The following is a 23,026-nucleotide window of genomic DNA, read 5'->3' as shown; positions in this document are numbered from 1 at the left end:
TAGAATTGTTTGTTGTTATTCATTTGATTCCTATTAAAACACTTATAAGAATGACTGCAGTTTGTCAATTGCCCTTTTTATTCAAAAAGAAGAAATATGAATGTGTGTGTATTTGATTCCTATTCATAACACTTAAAGTCAATAAGATTGACTGTATATTGTTGAAATAAGCTACAAAGTTTCATTTTTTAACATTTTTGATTGGTGGTGTGCCTTGGGATTTTTTTTCAATGAAAAGATGTACCTTAGCTCAAAAAAGGTTAAAAAACTTCCAGAAGCCCAAAAAAAGCTAAGTAATGACATTAGTGAATGCCCTCATCCACTAATGTCTTGAAAATGGGATAATTTTTCTCATAACAAAAAACCTGTTTAATGTATTAACAATAAACAAAATATGGGCACCTTTTTATAAAAAAAAAAAAAAAAAAAAAAAAAAAAACTTTGAAATGACTTTTTAGAACAATTTTATACCTTTTGGCATAAACTAAGGAGAAGAGCCATTTTGGACAGACTTTGTGTGAAGACGTTCTGTCGCGACCGCATCTGATTCCAGGCGTAACTTTGCCCATTAGCTTAGCCCACAGATCCTCCTCATAGCAGCTCGGCTTGAAGCGAGCGTCGCATGTCACCGATGTGTGTCCGAACGGAAACGTTTTAAGTGAGTATCCCGTGCCGATATTCTGGAGTCCGTGTCTGGCTAACTTGTTTTGTTTTTGTGGTTTTTTTCTCTTGTTTTAATAGCAACCATTGGCTTTACACTTGTTCAGAAACTGTAGACCAACAGAACACTGTTGCCTAGCAACAGCTAACAGGAATCAATGAAAGTGCATCATATCGTGACCAAAATGGTGACTCTCCATAGTTTATGCCAGAAGACATAAAATTGTTCTAAAAAGTCCTTTTAATGAGTTTTTTTTAAAATAAAAAGGTGCACATATTTTGTTTATTGATAATACATTAAACACATTTTTGTTACACATGTTTTCAATACAGATACCCTTTAAATAACATTTTGAAAAAAGGCTGTTCCTGGTTTACCCTAAGCCATTTACCAAGGTAACCTAACCTAATCGTTGTGCATATTGGTTGTATTTGCACCTGGATTTCATGGCTCAGACATCCTCGTGACAGTAGAGTGTGTGCTCATGCAGGTGTAAAGGGGAGTGTTAAAGAGAAATGAGAACCCGTGCACATCCCACAGCTGGAGTTTATCGCTAAATCCCGAGGGAGGGGCCGCTACAAGGCCGCTTGTCTCGGGAGGAGCCCGAGACAAGGCCTCACTATACATCCACCTACGTGAACAAATGAGCGTTCAAATTGTGAGGTATGTGTGTCTCCTCTGGATAACTGACAATAAATCACGTGTTGTGGGAAAACGGGATATTGGGGATCACGCTTGTTGGTAAAAAGGACAGTGGGGAACTAAAGACGTAAAGGTAGAGTGATGAGAGAAAGGCTGCAGGATCTTACTGGAGCACATGTTGACTTCAGGGCTTCGCATGCCGTAGTATCCGGCTGGACAGTCGTGCACACACTCCCCGTACTGCCTTATCTTGTCCCTCCGCAGGAATAGGAAGAGTTTTGGTTGGCAGTTTATGCAGCCGTTATCTCTGGAGCACACCGAGCAGCCTTTACAGATGGGATAAGCACCATAGCTCGCTGTAAGACAAACACACAGGAGAAGAAATTTATATTGACGTAAAAGAACACAACACATCCTTTATAGGGTTTTAAATCAGTCAGAAGGTGGTTGATGAAATTCAGTTGAGTTCAGTTTCACTTACTCTTTTTATTTCTTTCAAAACATGACTAATCAATTATGTACAGTAGCAAAAAAGATTAGTGAAGTTTGTCCTTGACAAATTGTTGAGGTGTTCTACTAAATAGACACTGAGTGAGTTCACTGCACCACCCGGGAATGAGGCCTGTGGTAAGGGATAGTATATTCAACTCATGTGTACCCCAATTCATGCTCTGCATTACTGAACACATGCATATATCACAATGTGTGAAGAAATGGACTCTTACTGACATCAACATTTCATTACAAAACTTTCTACTCCTTGATTAGAAACGTATACATTGGAGTTGTATCAGTGTTTCAAACATCAGGCATCATATATTTTACTTGTTTTTAAAAAAGTGCAAATGCATTGGTCCATAACAAACATAGATGCTGCTGGCAACTTAGTTACTCAGTTACACGTTACTCTAATAGGATCATTTTTTCCAGTAATCTAACATGATCTACAGTATTTCCAAACCAGTAATCAAATTAAAGTTACTTATCCAAATCACTGTAAGTTACTATTAATTTCATTTTCCTTACATATGCAACAAGTCACATTTTCAGAATCAGAATCAGAATCAGAAATGTTTTTAATGGCCGTGTACAGTTTTAAGGACAGTACAAGGAATTTGTCTTGGTAGTTGGTGCACAAAACAAACAAAAAAAACAAAAAAAAACTTACATGTTAAAATGTGACAGATACAGGTAAAAAAAGACTGACTTTATTTTATATTTTATTAAATAAAATAAGTATTTATGTTACCTGAAGTCAAGAAAGAGTCTTTATATATTTTTTTTTATTTTTTTTAGCCAATAGTTTTGTCAGGAGATACATTGTTGGTGTTACTGTTAAAAATGCACTTCTATTACAGTGAGTAAAACTAGTAATTTTCATGTTGAGGCGGTGGGGGTTGTTGTCAGCAGCTGCTGAATATACAGTAACTAATAAAGTAACTTGTAATCAAATTAGTTACTTTTAAAATCAAGTAATCGGTAAAGTAATTAGGTTACTTTTTAAATGAATAATCAGTAATACTTTTTCAAGGTAACTGTGGCAGCACTGTACAACAACAGCCACTTCCTTATTTTGTGCCAAACTCTAATATTCTGCATTTCCTTTTTTTTTTATTGAATCAGGGAACCAGTAATAATAAAATAGGCTTTGACAATGTGCGAACCAAGAACAGTTTGTCAAACAATGGCTAAGATCAGAGCTTCTCTGAGCTAGCAGATTAACTGTATCCCAAAACATTTGTGTTCTGCTTCTATTGCCCAAGGCGTTGTAAGACAGCCGGCTGCTGACAATATCGATTGTTTAATAAACATGAATATTGTAATACCAAAGTTGTTTTTAAAATCTGTCTAAATCAATCATTTGGCAATGCTTGGCCAGGGAAAGCACAACCGTAACATATCCTTTGTTTTTCATTCTTTGAATTATTAAACAATAGTTTGTTATGACGGATGAAACTGGCTTGGTTGAGTGACTAGGACGATGCACCAGACTAAACCCTGGAGGGTTTACTGGTAGAATAATAAAAAAAAAAAAAAAAAAACAACAAAGAAACCCAAGATAGCCCTGATGGATATTTCAACATGATGTTTTTAAAGTCACACTAACTACGTCCAATTTAACAATTTGTCATTCATACAAACTCTGAGTCTCCCTCTTAACATTTGAATGAAGATTGGTGATGAATATGAATATTGCATTAATGCTGGTCAAAGCGGGCCTTTTTAAAAGACTGTGTAGACAGCCGATGAAAACCCCCCAAAACCACAGCAGCTCTGGCCCCGGCTCTGGTTGCCTGAATAAGACAAGGAAACCAGTTAAAGAAAATAAAAAAAAGACAGTGTGCTCCACAATAAGTGTCTTAGCATCCCGTTTACAGGAAAATGTCCTTGGGCAAATTCAAACAAGAGACACTTGAGCTAATCCCAGCCAAGTTTTAAATATCATAAGCAGGGAGCGACTAACAGAAGCTCTGAGACGTGAGCGACCCACCACAACGCCTAATAAAACTCTGTGCTTTCAAACTCAGAGACAGAACAGAGCAAAGATTTTTTACTAGATATGGATTCACATATCGAACTTCGATAAAATAAAAAGAATAAAAAAATAGCCATCCAGACAAAAAGTGAAAACCTAATGAAACCAATGCTAAAGCACCAGTTTGTAATCATGTGCAAATCAGTCAGCAAATGTCACTGGCTTCTGTGTGAACCCATCAATATTAATTTTCTTGTGTCGGAGTACTAGAAGGGAGCTTTCACAGATAGACGCTGGTTCTGCCAAACTGCCCTCAATCTTCTGAAGCTGGGATGAATAGTAGGAAGATTAAGGGCCGATCAGAATGTGTTTCAGCTGGTCTTTAGGGATGATCTTTGAGTGTAACACCACATGGATCACTGCTCTGGGACGTACACTCCAAGCCTATTCATCATGCAGACTCATGACTGCAGCGCGCCATTAGATGCATGATCGGGAGGAGGATACGATAAAGGAATGCAAATCTTGAATTACAACTATTTTTGCATGTGTTTTATAGTCATTTGTTGATGCAGGTGATGTCAGGTGAGCTACATTATGAAATCTCCTACGTCCCCTTGCTATTGCAAGAATTACACTCAGCTCAATAAAGGTCTATTAATAATAAGGAGTTGTTTATGGTGAAGCCACATGTTGCTCAAGGTTGGTGTATAGATGATGTGAACAAGATGCAACCAGTATAATATTGAATAATAATAGTATAACCAACACCTCTCATTTAGGTGTAGTTGTGATTGTAACAAAATCTCTAACCATTTTTAACCAGTTTTTCCCCAATAAATAATAAATGTATTAGCCCATGTTAGAACCATTACATTCTGCCAGATGACAGAACCACTTTATCGATAATATGTTGTTTAAAGGTATTATTATTGATCCACAAAATCTAGTCGAATGTTTGTATAGCGGTTAAATTTGATGTCGAAAAATGGCAAAGACATGTAGTAATCTGAAAACTACTAAAGCATCACAATTAAGTTATAAAACACTGAGACGGAGGAAACAATACTCAACGCGACAAAATTTGTTGTACCACATAAATCCATGAAGCATACAGGTATATAGGCGTATGTATAAAATATGTTGAAAATTATGGTTGGTAAAGAAAAGAGGGTTTTGCCTTGGAAAAAAATATGTTATGCTATGGTTTGATTATGTAACTGTATTAGTATTAATACTGTTCTAGTTCTTAAAAAACAAGCCTCTAACTTGAGAGTGTTCTCAAAATGTAACATATGAGTAAATATGAGTGTTGTTTAGTTTTGGTTAAACTAAATCTAAAAAATTCTGTGAAACACAGCTGAATTAGTGAGAAAGGTCTACCTTTCTGAAACATAGCATGACTGTAACAACTGGGATAAACTAAACAATCGTACAGTGTAGGAGACAAAAGACCAGAAAATACTCAATGTTCAAGCACACCTTAAGTAGATAGGAAAGGCAATTAGGAGACGAGGCACAACTGAGTGGAAACAGGAAGGAGGAAGAGAGCTGCTCACTCTCTCTGAGTACATACACACTGATAAGACAGGGAAACACCGGCTTCGTTTGGGAAACGGTTCTTAGTCAAACGATTCTTTGCAATTCTGCTATCAACTCTTCCCGGGCTGCACCGCCACTGTAAACAAACGTACCCCACGCGCAAATTTGCGACGACGTCACACACACACAAGCTGCTGCAGAGCAGAGGTGAGCTGAGCTGCTGCATTTCACAAAGAAGGACGACACCTCAGGGATCGTCACCTGTAATTCCTGCCAGAGGGATCCGTGCGCCACAGGTGGCAACACTACCATTATGTCCAAACATTTGGCCACACAACACAGCATTATACTCAACGAATGCTGTGTTTTTGACTTAGCACTTAGCAGCACCAGTGCTAGCACTAGCACAGCAGGTAAAATAAATAATTCTCTGCCGCTGGCTCTACGCTGCACCAGCTTTATAGACTCCTTCAAAATGCAGCTAAAGACACTTTTATACAGACAAGCTTTTAATTAACCTCTTTTATTAACTTGGTGTTAACATTGTAATTTATTTTTCCTTATTTTGAAGGACTGTCTTGTATTGTATCTTTGTAAATCACAGTTTATTCTGTTTTGTGAAGCACTGTGTTTTTACTGTAAAGCACTTTGTGATTTCTATCTATGAAAGGTGCTATATAAAGAAAATGTACTGTGTGATAATGATAAAAATTAGGTTAATTTATTATCCTAAGCCAATAGCCACTTGACTTGTGGACTCATTTTATTGAGTATTGTTTATTTGTTTATTGAGGACTAATTTGAGTAGTTTATTCTCAGCGGTAAATAATTAACATTTATATTAATATACCTGATATTTATTTTAATAAACCAGGTTGTATTCTTTTCTGTACTCATGTGCTACTTGTTTTTCAGCCTTTTTGGGAATGAATAAGAGAATTGATAAAAAAAAACGTAGCGATAAACAGGAATCGATAAGGTATCGGAATCGCTAAATCCTTATCAATATACATCCCTAGGAAACAAAGAGCATAATTAATGAAAACACCAAAACTAGACCAATTTAAGCAAATTAACGTCTAACTGAAAAAGAAACACTGGTGCTTAAACTCTTAAATTATTTTAAAGAGTAAAATCAGAATCCACTTTAAAAAAAAGTTAAAATAAAAACTTGTCCATAGGCAAGTTGTCAACCACTGTAGCACTGAAAACTATTTAATTATAAGACATTTTAGCAGTTGCTCAATTGAATAAATCCTTATAATTAGAGATGGGCTATAGTATCCGGCCACGGATGTCATCAACTGATAGTTGCCAAAACATGTCAGTTGACACGTTATAGTATTTCCACCAATATTTTCTATCTTGCCAAGGAGTTTATGTTTTTGCCACCTTTAATGTGTTCATCTACCTACTGTATTTGTCTGTGAACAGTCTAACTCTCTGAGTGCTGTAACGTTATAAACACTCCATCCCATGTTTGCATATCTTAAAAATAAATCAATGAGTGGGAAGGTTGGTTTTTCTTCAACCTATATTGAAAAACTAATATTTGTTGTTGTTTGAGACATGATCAAAATAAATGTAGCACTTTTGAATTAGTTTTCTTATTTTACGTGGATGATGTTTTATGTGTAATAGATCCTGGGGGGCATAACATTAAAAGTCGGCGTATCAGGTAATTCCATGGCGATATACTGTATATATATATAAATATTGAGCAATTCTAATTATAATCTCATAAAAATGTTTGTCATCAACATTCATAGGAATAAGTTAAACAGTCTTCCAAGGCAGTAGGTGGCAGAGGTAAGACAGTAAGCTTACTTGTGATTTCTCCCTGAATCATTACTCATTCTGAACAATATTTGGTTAATGTATTTCTTTTACACCATTCTAAACCCATTGTTGTTTTTTCAGGGCTTAGATCACAAGTCTTTTTTAAAAAAAAAAAAAGTGTAATGTTACTCTAATTTGCAGATACGTTTGCTTAACCTCTGAGCCAAAAATGCAAAGAAACACTAAGCAGGCATTGGAAAACTTAATGGGCTGTCAGACTTTTATAGTTTAATTTTGTTTTAGTGGTAAGATTCCTACATTAACACAGACTAATATCTCCTGTGTTTTAAAAGAAAGTTATTGCAGCTGTCTCAGAGCTTCTCCTTCCCATCAGGTAACACCCCGACCAGAGGTTTTCACATTTATCTCCGATTTCATTCAGCCATTCCTTCCAGAAACTATTCCTCCGTGAAACTAAACAGCAACATGTTACCAAACCTCTTTTCTCAACCATATATTTCTATAGAATACACATTACTGCTAGCTGACATATGCATTAACCTACTTGGTTCACATTCGCTGAAAAAAACTTGGAAAGTGATGAACTGTGAGTGGGAAAGGGTTTTATTTCAGTGGTCTATACGAGGCTCAGCTCTCCCTGTTAGCTTTGTGCTAACAATGCTAATAACCCTGGCAGCTGACCAGTTTGCTATTTAGTGCCACAATAAACATTAACAGGATGGCAAAGGGCCAGCCAACAAAATGTTTTCACCCTTAACCAGAAATTTTGAAACTTAAGTCTGCTTTACATTTTAGCAGTAACACTACGAGTTCATGTCTAGTACAGGGGTCTGCAACCTGCAGCTCTGGAGCCTCATGTGGCCCTTTGACTCTTTTGCAATGACTCCCCACAGATATAAAAAAAAAATATTAAAACTATGAATTGTTATTTCTAACAGAGGTATTAATGATAAATGACATTGACACCAAATAAAATCATGATATAACAATTTTGTCAACTGCCAATCTTTGTCAGAGGAGTTCTGCTGATTGCCTTTGATGGTTCCATGTAATAGTTCCAGCGAGATTCATTATGAGAAAAAATAAACAGTCATTTTAAGTTAATGTTAAAGTTTAAGAGAATGAGTCCACACACATTTCTAGCTATTGTCTTGAAAAGATTGTGTGATACATTTTGCACTGCTGTTCTGAGCGTACAGTTCTGCAGACGTGAAGTCAAATGACACTGATGGTGACGTCAAATGACGTTGTGCGCATTCTTGACTGCTTTGAGAGGCGTCCCACCACCGAAAATAAAAAAAAAATGAGAAGACGGCGGCTTGGAAACTGAAAGAAGACAAGTACAGTGAACAAAACTACTGTTTGTTCCACAGATGTACGCAGAGGCATGTGAACAGAAATGACATATTTACCTTTGTTTTAGTGGTAAGCACCAACTTTATTAACAAACAACTTTCCTGCTGCAGCAGGAAAGGAAGAACGCTGCGCGCAAACAACTCTATGTGACCAAACCCGACCACCAGTTCTAAATATCTGTCCGAACCCGACCCGTGCGGTGCCGCCAGGTTTGGTCAGGTATCCATCCTCTATCCACAGTATCTAATCAGCTGTGCTCTGTTGCGCGCTCCCGCGGTGGCTTGGCTGATGGCTGCAGTTACACTAACCACCGTGGTGTCACTATGGAGTCTGATTTCTAGATCCTGTCCTATGCTCCTTTACGTTGAGGTTTCGTTTATTCAAACAAGGTTTTTCAGGATCTTTTTTTATCTGAAAAACATTGTCTGAATAAACAAAACCTCAACTTAACATATTGTTGAAAAGGAAGACAAAATGTTAGAACTATCTTATGGTCTTTGTTACTGACTGGTCATTCCGTAGGAAAATTATAGTCCTTAAAAGTTCAAAGAGCTTAATCTTGTTACTAATAATGCTATTTGGCCCAAATGTGGATACGATAACAACATTTGGTTTGAAGGCAGCACCTCCCATATCCTGGAATGAAGAAAATGGGGGAAAAAGAGCAAAGGTTTCTGCGTGGCGGAGAGACGTTCGTTTTTGGAGCTGATCTTGGGAGATTAGCTGGGGTGTCTCTGGAAAGCTTTGGAGTTTCAGGCCACAAGTATGTCAGGAAAGAGGCCACAATTCACAGCGTCTGCATCAGCAGCCACTTTTAAAGAAAAATGTTTTGATATTTAAATGAAAGCACTTTATTGATTCATTATTTTTTCCAATAATCTGAAGTGAATTTATCGCCGCTGCATTGATCTTATTTTGATGAAAAGAATAAGTTGCCCGTTTAATGCATGTTCTTCCATTTGGTCTCAGTCTGCAGGTCCACTCACACAGTCTATCTGAACACTAACCGTATGTTTTTACACATGTTCAATGACCCTATATGGCTTCATTTCCCGCCACAAATCATGCCATGCCTTAAGTCTTCAAGTATTTATTCTGTCAATCCTAATGAAGCCAAAATGACCCAGTCACCAGGAAAAGCCACTACTAAAAGGCGCCATTGTGGAATCACAGATACTAGGCTCAACGTGCATGTATTTTGAAACCGCACATTATTAGAAGGGCCACTCCTTGCTCATGATAAACTATATCTATGTCTGTGGTCCAAACCATATACATCGTATATGGTTTGGACCACAGATACCATATTACCTAAAGGAAAACAAATCCCAAGCTAAAGATCCCTCCAGGCATTCGGGTTTATATTTACAGAAGCCAAACTCCCTCCAAAACCTCAAATTCTATTTTTCTTTTTAGCTAATATCTAATGTAATAAAAGCATGAACATGTGATGATTTTTACAGCAAAAGGGAGTAGAAAGCTGCTGTTCTTTTACTGTATTACGTACAGTATTTCTGGTGTTTTGCAATGATTTGGAATCAGCTTAATCTCTTCTGTTCATACATATAAGCTACTGTTTTCTAGTCTCCCTTAAAGATTTCTGTTCGCCTACTTTGACTGTCAATTGTGCCTTTTACAAATCTTAAAAGGTATAAATTATTCAATATGATGGATGGAAGTTAAAGTGCCTGGTTAGAGGAACAGGAGTCATTTTAAACTCCCCTGCTCGCTGGGAGTTTAACTCTGGAGCAATTAGGCTACAGGAAGATCAAGAAGTAACTCAAGCCTTGTTACAGGTCCCTTTTATAAGCCCTAAAGCTACTGTGACAGACTGCACTGACCAGTTCATTTCCTGCCTCCCGCTCACCTACAGTTATCCATGAAATTCTTCACATTGACCCAATCCATCTCCTGCAATCCAAAACCCTAACAAGACTAAATTGCTTGTAATTTTTGTGTTTCTTATAGAGCCCTGAGCTGAATATTGAAAACATGTGATCAATGCTCTATAGGCTTTTACGGATGTCGGTCTTGATAGCAGATCTTTATAAAATATTGAAAAAACTGATACTAATAGAAATTGGACACTTTTTATTGTAAGATAAAACAGAAAAAGGCTTTGTGAAATGAATCTGATTCATAATGTTTAGTAAAATATGCAGAAAAATTGTGGACAACTACGTCTTTGATTTGAATTACTGCAATTTAACTCTACAGGAAATCTGATGAAGACTATTACTTTAATGGTCCCATGTCATGCTATTTTTCACCATCTCCATTTGTTCTAAGAACCCCAAAAACATAGTATTTGAGGTTTATTTTCCCAAACACGCCTGTTTTCCAGAGTTTTAGCCTCTGAAAAGTCGCTTTCTGAGCAACTCTACACAAAAAGGCTGATTTGCGGCCTACTTATGCATATTCATGAGTGGGCGTGTCTATAGACCGGACACTGATTTCCTCCTCCCCGCACGGTGAGGTAAGGCCAGAGGACGGCCCGCCCTCCATAACACTGCGCGAAGGACGCTGAAATGTTCACCTTCGTGAGCGTGTCTGTTTACATGTCAATCACGGCAGAGAGCTTCCTGGAGGCGGGGCTTCTCCAGCTCAGTGCCGCGTCAAATTTGTCATCAAAGTGGGAACGCGTCATCAAATTGGAGCGAGGTGTTTGGGCTCACCCTGCAGTAAGAAAGGAGCAAATCACCCTCAAACTAATGATTGAGGGAATTAATGAAAAAAATAACACTTTAGGCATGTGTATGAAGCCCAAATAACACTTTTATCAAGTTTAAAGCAGAGAAAAGTTGATTTTGCTTAACATGGACTCTTCAAGGATATCTACAAGGTGTGTCTGTACTAGTTAGTTGAACTTGTTTTCTTTCATTTTTCTATGCAATGATGAATTGAAGACTGCAACGGAAAGCAATAAACGTTGCACCTGATTAACTGCTGTGGTGATGTGGAAACACAGCAGACTGCGTCCATACACCAATGCTGCAGCAAATTCCAAATGTAGCACAAAATTGAAGACAGAAGGGTCTATTATAACACAACTGTTTGTATATTCTGTTCTCCAAGAGCCCCTGGTATTTAAATCTAATAATCCTGGGCTGTGAATGTGACTATCTACTGTCTATTGTTTAGAAAACATTACTTATTGTATGGTATGTATTTATTTAAGACAAGCAGTAGCAAGCTTGCAACTGCCCGTACATTAAAACTAAAATAGATCCATAAAAAAAGATAATTCATGACATGAAAAAGGCAGTCACTACATCATCCAGAAAAGTCAAATGTTGGAGATGAATAAATGGAAAACCTCACGTTCAGGAGGATTCACGACCTCATGTGGAAAGCATCACACTGACCAACAGAATTATGAGCTTTATTGTTCATTGACCATCTCAAGAGCTCTCCTTAAATGATAGCATGAGCTTACCACTGCTCCACATAAGAGGGAAAATGAGAAAACGTAGTGAGGATAGAGAGGGCAGACACAGGACAGCATAGCGCTGCGGCCTCCAGCCGACTGGCGGCGGCTTGTGCTGTAAAGAGCGTAACAGCCGTTTCTTGGATCTTCAAACCGCCTAGCGTACCAGGGCTTTGGCTGTCGGAGTGTCAGCACTCACACTTAGGGTTCAACAACTGTAGCAACTCAGCATGGTTCAAGCTCGGTACAAACCAGTACACGGAAAAATGACATCCAAACTCCCACTTCTTGGCCCTACAACTATTTTTATAGGTCTGGACGATACTCTCATCTCAAATATTATAAACAGATAGCAAAAAGTGAAACAGATGGCCTCCGACACACCAGGTCTGAGTATATTTTCCCCTCCATCTTATATTAAAGCTGCTGGAGGTGATAATTTTTTATTAGATAATGACATAATGTTGGCCTCTAATATCAATAAATCAAAGATTATTTGCTCAAAAATGATGTAAAAGGTTGAAATTGCCGCTTGAAAGTTGGTTTTCATCTCCACTGTGAACACTTGGTTCAATGACAGAGTCGGAAAAGTTTTGTGGATTGCGTTGTCAGTTGTGGAGTCCTGGAGAGGAATGCATTGAAGTGTTTTTCCTTCATTCTTATGTGATTTCTTCTCTTGACAGTGATCTGCTTGACAGCACGTTTGTTCTAGTTTGTTCCCGGTATTCAATTTGGCCAGATTCTAATCTTTCCTTGAAAACCCTAAAGGAAACATTTGAAATTGTTTTGCCGTAACTTTTATTCCGTGAACACACCAGAAACGTGTCGGGAACGTCCCTTTGGTACAGTTTTTGGGGGCAAACACATGAAATCCCAATTAAGAATGAAGTAAAAAAACGCTTGTATGCACTTTTCATTGGGACTTTTGGAACCCACAATGCAATGCGCAAAACGTTTATCGACATTACTAATCAAAACAAACTTTCGAGCGGCAATTTCAACATTTTACATCTTTTAGAGGAGCAACTGATCATTGATTTATTGATCTATGAGACCAACATTATGAATTTATCTGATAAAATAATTGTCTTCTGTGGCAGCTTTAACTAATCGCACTGTACGCACATGTAGATTAATTAGGAAAGAATTAAAAATTGATTTGATTCATGAAGTAATTTCATCACCTCGTGAAAAAGCCAGAGCACTTCACCCTATCCGTCATATTCACTCAAACGTTCACACACACCACAGAGCTGCCATGCAAGCACTTATCCCATTCTGAGTGTTTCAATCAAAAACACTGACACACAGACAGGTGTAGCCTGAGCCTACCACCACCACACTCTCATTTAGAAAACAACTTGGTCACCACTGGAGCCACAGTCGCCCTCAGCGGCTCTGGTGGTTGGCTCCTCATCATCAGACGTATTAGCTGCTACACAGACGCATTTGGCGAGGCATGCAGTTAACGGATTTGAGCCGTTAAACCTTAAAATCGCCCTTGAAATAGGATGGTGATTAATATCTAGGTGAATGAGTAAAACAGGAAAATTGGCAACACCAGAGCGACATTTTATACAGGATATAAAATAGCAAGCTGAGCTAATTTTATGTGGTGTGACTCAACAGGTTGTAAAGCAGCTCTGGACAGGTGAGAAAGACTTGACTCTGACTGCCTAAATGACATTTAAACCCCCTCATAAAAAGTGAACTTCATTCAGGTTTGACAATTTAATGCTTTCATAAAATGCTCTCATCTGTGAAATGAAAAAGTGATGAAGATGGTTTTCTCATCTGTTAAAAAAAAACCATGCAGAATTGATGACGTAATACAGCAGACCTTTTTGGAAAGAGTGAAAAAAGTTTCACGCTGAAAAACAGACAAATTCTGATGGTTGGGTGATCAATGCGGCAAGATTTGAACTTTTCGACACTTTTGTGAAAGTGTTCTCCTACAAGGAATATGTGAAGTGTATTTTTTTTACACATAAGCTAATAATTTATTTATTTTTTAATGTTTCACCAGCGCCGAGGTTAGAGGCAACCCAGAGAGCATGAAGATTTGCTTCTATACATATACATCTATATATATATTTAGTACAATCAGCTACCGAAAGATACCGATTTCGCTTTTCTATGATAGCCAATGGTGAAGCGGGTTAGCAACAAGTGCACACAGTTAGAGGTTTATGAGTATGTCAGCTCTGTAATAAAACAATACAATAAAAACTTGAATCTCACGAGAATCTAGGGCTGTACAATTAAGCAAATTTTAATCCTGATCACGATTTTGGTTTCTACGATTTATTTAACTTAATCGCTTGCAATATTTACATTTAAAATACAGGCTCTGCACTCTGTAATAGTGTATTTAGTCTGTTGGCCTTTAGTACATTTTAAAATCTTGGGTAGATTTTTGTTAATTATAATTCTTATTTAAAGCTTCATTTTGCACTGCAAACTGTAAACTGTACACATTGTTTGTTCAAAAGTAGTGTAATAAAAACGCAGATTTTTTTTTTTCTAACATGAAAAATCAAACAACAACATCAAATAATTGTGATTATAATCATGACCGTGGCTCAGGTGGTAGTGGGTCGTCTTCTGATCGAGAGGTTGGGGGTTCGATCCCAGTACCTGACTATGTGTTGAAGTGTCCTTGGGCAAGACACTGAACCCTAAGTTGCTCCCAATGGTCGACTTGCATGGCAGTCCTGTCCCACTGGTGTGTGAATGTGTGAGTCATTGGGTGAATGAGCTGATATGTAAAGGGCTTTGGGACTGCTTCAGTGTGGTGATAAGGCGCTACATAAATCTAGTCCATTTACCATTAAAATATTGATGAAAAAAATACTTGTGATTATCATGCAGCACTAATAGAATCCAAAAATGCAAAGATCAGATGAACCTTATGTATCTCAGTATTTGCCAGGAAGATAACATTTGTATCAGTGATGCATGATATTATCGGCATGGCTTTAAAATGAAGTATTGGATATCTGAGACAATCAATCATAATAACAACAGGCTTTGCTTCCTTGACCAACCCATAGACATACATAAACGCCTCGTCAACCATGGAGAGGCATGACTAAGCACTGCTGTCGTGTATGTGGGGAGCAGACTGCAGTAGTGCTTCTAAATCAACGTTAGAAAGAGGCACTCAACAATCTCAAAGTTAAAATATTCATTAAATTTACCAATTTCTAAACGGTTTGATTTTTTTTCTTCTCACATATAGCTGTGACAAACTATGCTTGGATCTTGTAAAAATACGTGCTAAGTAGGTACCCTAATTTCTGAACTATAGACACTATTTTTTTCCCACGCTTTGAACCCTGCTGCTTAAACAATGACAAGGCTAATTTGTGGATTTTTTTCTGGTTTTACAAGCTTCATACTGCAAAAAAATTGAGCACCGTCACATTAGACCAATGAAATTGCCATTAAAGTTAACTGTTTACATGAAATCATGCACGCTCCTACTGAATCATTCTGATCATCTGTCATTCTGTTAATACACACACCCTCATCATGGAAAAGACATGGAGAAATGCATACGATGCAGCTTTGAAGTTGTCACACAGAGAGAGAGAGAGAGAGAGAGAGAGAGCGCTGGATAAAGTATAAGTCAGCCAGTTTGTAATAGAAGGAAACAATAAACAGCATAAAGTTGTTCAATCAATCACTGCGTTAGGTTTGTCCAGGAGTGATCGGTGCTGTGGACTCTGTGGCTGATGGAGAAGCTTACGTAAGGAGAACTGACAGACGGAGACAGAGCAGAGATCAGAACAGCCTGGATTCAGTAAAAGTCAGTCAGTTTGGAAGAGAAAGAAACAATAAACAGTATAAAATTGCCAAATAAAACGTGCAGTTTGTTTAGAAGTGATCGCGTCTATATTCTGACTCGCTGTGATCGCTCCGAGGTAGTTCACAGTGAGAAGAACGGACAAAGCGGTGTGTCAGTCTGGATCCAGCAAAAGATGACCATAAAAAGCTGTAAATTTACTGATATGTAGACGTGGGGCAGTGAGGAATAGGAGGAGAAGACTTCATGTGGAGAAGGAAAACGTATCAGTTGAAACTCATCAGGATAGGATACAGGGAAATCTTAAACGTTAAAGCTAACGGGAGTACAGCAGCCCGCCTACCTACCTGTTCTGATTGTCTGAGTCATCTGAAGAGCACCCTGTGATGATGTGGCCTTTGTATGGATTTTTCTTGGCAAATTGCTAAATTATTGGAATGCGGCCAATACAGCGGTACGCTTTCTAGTCCGGAAATTACGGTAAGAAGGTAGTGAGTGTCATGGCGCGTTTCCATTGGTGGTATCGGCTCTACATCCTCGCTTTCAGGACCCGATACTGTTTTTCCTGAGTGTTTCCACTGAGCACCAACCTGACATGCGAAACTTCCAGATTGCACGGATTGGAGATTTTTGCTGCCATCCTCACAAGATCGCCAATGAAAATCAATGGTGGCCAAATGCTTCCTCTCTGTGCGCGAGTTGATGACTCTGTGCTTTGTGCCTACATCACATTTTCAGACCAGAGCTGCTTTTTTTGGAACCTCAACAAAGGAGGTGCTTAAAAAAAAGCAGCACCAGGTACGACCGAGGAGGTGCTTTTTCCCAGTGGAAACGCGCAAAAAGAGTGGAGACGAGCCGAGCAGAGCTGATACCGCCAGTGGAAACGCGCCATAAGTAAGATGTCTTAATTGTTTTTTTTCTGATGAATCTTGAAGCATTTGCTAACTAACCCTGACGCGTTCGTGTATGGTCTGATGTGACCATAAATACCCCCTGGTGCAACACAAACATAGAGATTGAACCAAATGTGGGCAGAAAGGTGGACACCCATAAAAAGTTTGAAAAAAGCAGACGTGGAGTAGTGAGGACGTGTAGGTGTACAGGTCCTTGTTGAAAAACACAAGAATATCAACGTTTTTAAAATGCTCAGAAGGAGGATGGCAGCTTTGGATTTACAGGTTTAAAAGAACAACAAAGCAGCACAAAGATATAAAACTATGACAACATTGTTCCATTTGGTTAATGCCAGCGTAAAGAAGAAACTCTTTGAAAAGTGCAGTAATATCAATATTATGAGCTCGTCCTTGTCAACCAAGCAGAGTCACCGGACTATCATGGTCTTAAAGCAGTGTTGGTCACATTCACACAGGCACAACGATGTTAACAGAGCTAGCATGCAGGGCGCTAGCTGAAGGACAATCAGGAACATTTTCATCACTAGAATACATGGTCTACCACCTGATCCACTGCTTTCTTTAATGGTATAGAACAGAGCTGGGAAACTTCTGTCACAGTGGGGGCCACTTTGTTTGATCGAAGGGCCACGTTATCAACATTCAAATCAGCATTTAGAATAATGACCAATCTGAGCATTAACACAGGAAACAACAAAGCGTTTTTATAGTAATTGTGAGTGTTTTTCTGATATTCTCAGTATGTCAATCTCAATCAATCAATCTTTATTTGTATAGCGCCAAATCATAACCAATGGTATCTCAAGGCACTTTACAGTAGAGCAGTCTTAAGGACGGACTCTTCATTTTATGGATACACACATATGCATATATACGTATATACACATACATATGTATCCCACACCCAACATGAATTCATCATGGCGGCAAGGAAAACCTTCTGTTAAGCAGCAGGAACCTTGTGTGGATCCCATTCCTATGATGAACAGCCATCCACGTTATGCTGTGTTGGGTGTGTGCAGAGGAAAGGGTGGAGACAGAGCCGCTGAGTCTCTGTAACTCCACACTGAGGATCCCACGGACCTGCAAGACAAAAGCCAGAAGGAGTACAGGAGCAAACACACAAGGGAGTAAGCAGACATAGAGGGAGTGTTTGAAAGAGGAATGGGACCCTCTCCGGTCCCTCTCTAACCTAAATGACCTCTCTCTTAACGCCCTCTCCAACCTCTCTCCAACCGAGCATGCCAGACCCCCCCCCCCGGCAGTCTATGCCTATTGCATCTTAATTATGAGCTATGAGCTGGTTCCTAACTAAAAGCTTTATCAAAGAGGAATGTTTTGAGCCTAACCTTAAAGGTAGAGAGGGTGTCTGCCCCCCGAACCGTGGTTGGTAGATGGTTCCAGAGAAGTGGGGCCTGATAACTGAAAGCTCTTCCTCCTATACTACTTTTAGAGATGAATGGAACAACGAGTAGTCCAGCATTTTGAGAGCGTAGTGTTCTGGGGGGATTGTATGGCACTACAAGCTCCTTGAGATAGACTGGTGCCTGTCCATTTAGGGCTTTATAAGTGAGAAGAAGAATCTTGAATTCTATTCTATATTTTATGGGAAGCCAATGCAGAGAGGCTAATACAGGAGTAATGTGATCTCTTCTCCTAGTTTTAGTCAGTACACGTGCTGCAGCATTTTGAACCAGCTGAAGTGTCTTAAGCGACTTGCTCGGGCAGCCTGCTAAAAGAGAATTACAATAATCCAGTCTAGAGGTAACAAAAGCATGGACTAGTTTTTCGGCGTCGCCCTGAGACAGGATAGATCTGATTTTAGCAATGTTACGGAGATGAAAGAAGGCAGTTCTTGAAGTTTGTTTTATGTGAGAGTTGAAGGATAAGTCCTGATCAAATAGAACCCCAAGGTTTCTAACAGTTGTGCTTTGTGCCAGAGTAATGCCATCTAGGGCAGTTAGGCTAGCATAGGTTTCTCTAAGGTGTCGCGGGGTGCCCAGTACAATGAGCTCAGTCTTGTCTGAGTTGAGAAGAAGAAAATTTTGGTCCATCCAGGCCCTAATGTCCTTTAGACAGGCCTCAAGTTTAGATAGCTGATTTGTCTCACCTGGCTTCATTGATACATACAGTTGGGTATCATCAGCATAGCAGTGGAAGTTAACAGAGTATTTTCTCATAACATTACCAAGGGGGATCATATAGATACAGAAGAGGATTGGACCTAGCACAGAGCCCTGAGGACCCCCGTAGCTTACTTTAGTGTACACAGAAGACTTATTATTCACGTGTACAAACTGGTACCTATCAGATAGGTAGGACTTAACCAGTTTAGGGCAAGTCCCTGTGATTCCAAGTAATTTCTCTAATCTCTCTAGTAGAATATAGTGATCTATAGTGTCAAAAGCTGCACTAAGATCTAATAAAACCAGCACTGAGAGTCGTCCTTCATCTGAAAGCCCAGAGTAGATCATTAGTTACTTTAACTAAAGCAGTCTCTGTGCTGTGTTGAGCTCTAAAGCCTGACTGGAAGTCCTCGAACAGGCTGTTGTTTGAAGAAATTCACAGAGCTGAGCTGCCACAACTTTCTCAAGAATCTTTGAAATAAAAGGAAGATTAGATATAGGCCTGTAGTTTGCTAAAGTGCTGGAATCAAGAGTAGGTTTTTTGAGAAGGGGTTTGATTACAGCTACTTTAAAGGACTGTGGCACGTAGCCTATTGATAGGGATATATTTATTGTCTCCAACAAAGATGGGCAGACTAGGGGAACAACTTCTTTAAACAGCTTAGTTGGGATCGGATCTGAAAGGCAGGTCGATGGTTTGGAGGATGAAATAATAGAGTTAAGTTCCTGAAGTCCTATATGTGTGAAACAGTTTAGGTTAGGCCTATTTACATTTAATGGTACAGCAGGCCCAGGTGAAGGCAGGGAGTGGCTAATTTTATCTCTAATCTTGTGAATTTTATCGTTAAAAATGTCATAAAGTCCTCACAGCTGAGGGCTAGAGGAATCATGGGCTCAATAGAGCTCTGACTTTGTGTTAGCCTGGCTACAGTGCTGAAAAGGTACCTCGGATTATTTTTATTTTCTTCAATTAGTGAGGAGTAGTATGTAGATCGACTATGTCGTAAGGCTGTCATGTATTTACTATGGCTTTCTTGCCAAAGTATTCGTGACTCCTCTGTTTTATTGGAGCGCCACATTCTCTCTAATTTACGGGTTGTCTGTTTGAGTGTGTGAGTTTCAGAGCTAAACCACGGAGCTTTCCTCTGACGTTTAATAGTTTTTTCCCTCAATGGGGCAATTGAGTCCAAGGTGGATTTTAGTAGACTAGCAGAGCTATCGACAAGCAGATCCAGTTGAGAGGGGTTATAATTAATATCATAGTTATTTATTGGATGGTGCACTGAGTTTAAGGCAGGAGGAATGGCCTCTTTAAATTTAGCCACAGCACTGTTGGATAGATTCTACTTGTAACTATTTATTGCACAGTGCGAGATCCTCTAGGATAATGTTAAAAGATATTAAAAAGTGATCTGATAGCAGAGGATTTTCAGGGTAGACTTTTAGTTCATTAATATCAAGGCCATATGTTAGAACAAGATCAAGAGTATGATTTAAACGATGAGTAGCTTCATTAATAGTTTGAAAAAAGCCAACTGAGTCTATTAGGGACATAAAGGCTGAGCTCAGGCTATCACTATCTTTGTCCACATGGATATTAAAATCTCCTACTATCAGTATTTTATCAGAACTGAGGACTAAGTTTGATATAAACTCAGAGAATTCTGATAGAAATTCAGAATAAGGGCCTGGAGGACGGTAAATTATCGCAAATAAGACTGGCTGGCAGGTTTTTGATTCGATATGAGATAAATTTAGAACTAGGTTTTCAAAGGAAGTGTAACTGGCCTTTGGTTTAGGATAGATTAGGAGAGAGGAATGATAAATAGCTGCTACACCACCTCCACGGCCTATGTCTCGTGGCATATGAGTATTTAAATGACTGGGAGGAGTGGCTTCATTTAAACTAACATATTCATCTTGATACAGCCATGTTTCAGTTAAACAGAATAAATCAAGGTTATTTTCTGAGATAAGGTCATTTACTAGTAGAGATTTGGATCTCAGTGATCTAATATTTAATAGAGCACATCTAATGGTTTATGTTTTGGTGTTTCTAGATTTGAGATTTTAATTTTTTTTCAGATTTTTATAATTGATAGCTCTTTTATTTGATTTTATGTTAAAATCATTGTGAAATATGGGTCGGGGGACTGACACCGTCTCCATAAAATAATATTCATCACCATCACAACAGTTGTCATGGCGATGAACACAGCTATCCTGATAGCAATGGGAGGGAAACTGTCCTAAGGCAAGCGCAGAGGGGCGTGGAGGACTCCCCCTCTGTAACATGGTCTCATTCATGAGATGTCATAATGTGCCATGTTTTCTGATAGTAGAGATGCTCCCTCCAAAGTAGGATGGATTCCATCTCTTCCTATCAGGTTCGGTTTTCCCCAGAAGGATCTCCAATTATCAATGAAGTATGTTTGTTATTAACTTTCTTGTTATGACTGCATTTTGTGCATTTCTGTTGTCCTTATGTGTTATTATTCCTGTAAAATGTAAGTTTTTTTGGAGTCATATAGTTTCTGTTGTCGTTTGGTGTTTTTTTGGTGTATTTCTGTTGTCATTTTGCTTATTTGTTAGTATTGTGGGTTTGCGGAGTAATTTTTTGGTTTTTCTTGTATTTTTGAGTACTTGAGTCACTTTATGTATTACTGTTGTCGTTTTGATCATTTTTGTAGAAGTTTTGTGTGTTTTTTGTACCGTATTTTCCTTTTCTTTGTATTTTTTTTTAATGTATTCTTGCTTTTGTTTTGTGGATTTCTCTGTCATTTTGTACGTTTACTCTGGAGGCTCCCAGGCCGCCAGTTGCCCATGTCTGGTATAGGGACACTGAACGCTGATTTAGAAACAATCAATTCACCCTTTTTACCCAACTGTCCAGTTCACAGTCAACATGGCCCCACCCTCACACTTTTCTTGTCTCTATACTGTCAGGTTGTGCTGTAATACGACTTAAACCCTTTGTCATGGATCCACATTTTGATCCACTGATGGTAAAGGGTCAGCGTAATTCTCAGAGCGCGAGCTGACGTTATCTCACGACACGTGTCCTGGTATTTCAACACTCTCGGCCATGATGACAGACAGCTAAATCTGTGACCTATAACTGCCACGTGACCACCACGGAAAACTTCACGGTCATTTAGAAAGGAGGAATAAAAATGGGAGCGTGACCTTGATGTGGTGGTCAGCTAACAACGTTGCCTCTTCTTTGTGGGTTGTGGGCACATAAAATGTTTTACAGCTGCACTGCGAGCTGAAAACAACAGATGATCTGTTCACAGTCAGCGTGGCTATTACTATAACAGTGCTGTGAAACAATGCAAACATTTAGGTGGGTTTAACTTTTCCAGTGAAATTAAAAACTTTACTTTAGAGGGTTTTGATGCTACAGATGATGTTGTTGTATTGGGCTTTTATTTTTTGGGGTTTGATTTAATGCATTTACAGCAAACCTTTAAAGTGGTTTCAAGCTAAAATTGTGTAAATTACATCTGTTAGGCACAACAATATCACAACACACCGAATTAACCTCTACACAAGGTTGTCGCCAGCGCTGTTGTGCGTAGGGGCCCCCCCACGTTGTAATTTTGCTCCCACATCACAGAGCGATGCTTTGTGTTCAACAGCTAGGGGGGCTTTTCTGTTTTGTTTTTTTTTTTCCTTTTTTAAGCAGTACTGCTGTAATAATTGATGCACACTTGGACACAAAAGGGACTTCAAGGTGTGCACGGGTTGGTTTAAACCCTCTTTTAATCTGCATAACCAAGAACACAAGTACACAACATCAACCGTACCGTTTATTCAATACAGGCGATTTGCTCCAGTCTTTACCCGAGGACCCCTGCAGGCCTTTAGCTGCCCCCGATGCGGCCTCTGTGCATCCTCCGCTTACGTAACCGTAATCACCGTCCTAGAGTATGTTAAGCTCTGAGGAGTGCGGCCAGTCCAGCAAAGCGGAGTCCGCTCGAGTACGTTTGAGCCTTAAACAGTGTAGCTTCAACCAGGACGTAGCGCATAGCGGCACATGAAGCTGCTTGCCATGTTTATAACTCGCAACGACTCATTCTACATGTGCGCCCACACGGATGTGAATACGGGTTTAAAGAGACATAGACTTAATTCGGGTCGGATAGGTTCAGGCCGTGTCCTGGGACGATTAAAGCTCTACTGTTTGCATGCTACGCTTTGTAACCTATAATCACTGTCCAATATAAACAGTGTGCTTCATTATCTAAACAAAGACATTCAACTAAAAAAAA

At 39.0% G+C, this 23,026-nt stretch overlaps 1 protein-coding gene across 1 annotated transcript in view; it reads right to left on the bottom strand.

Annotated features, from left to right (window-relative positions):
• The window catches only part of LOC114477884 (R-spondin-2-like), a 127,417-nt gene that overhangs the window by 43,896 nt on the left and 60,495 nt on the right, over nt 1-23,026 (bottom strand). Inside the window, exon 2 of the mRNA XM_028470553.1 lies at nt 1,471-1,659. Coding sequence (XP_028326354.1) covers nt 1,471-1,659 — 189 coding nt within the window. The remainder of the gene's footprint in view (nt 1-1,470; nt 1,660-23,026) is intronic.

Source organism: Gouania willdenowi, chromosome 16 (assembly GCF_900634775.1).
Source record: "Gouania willdenowi chromosome 16, fGouWil2.1, whole genome shotgun sequence".
Classification (NCBI taxonomy): domain Eukaryota; kingdom Metazoa; phylum Chordata; class Actinopteri; order Blenniiformes; family Gobiesocidae; genus Gouania; species Gouania willdenowi.
Note: the sequence above shows the minus strand (reverse complement) of the source record. Positions and strands in the feature narration are given on the sequence as shown.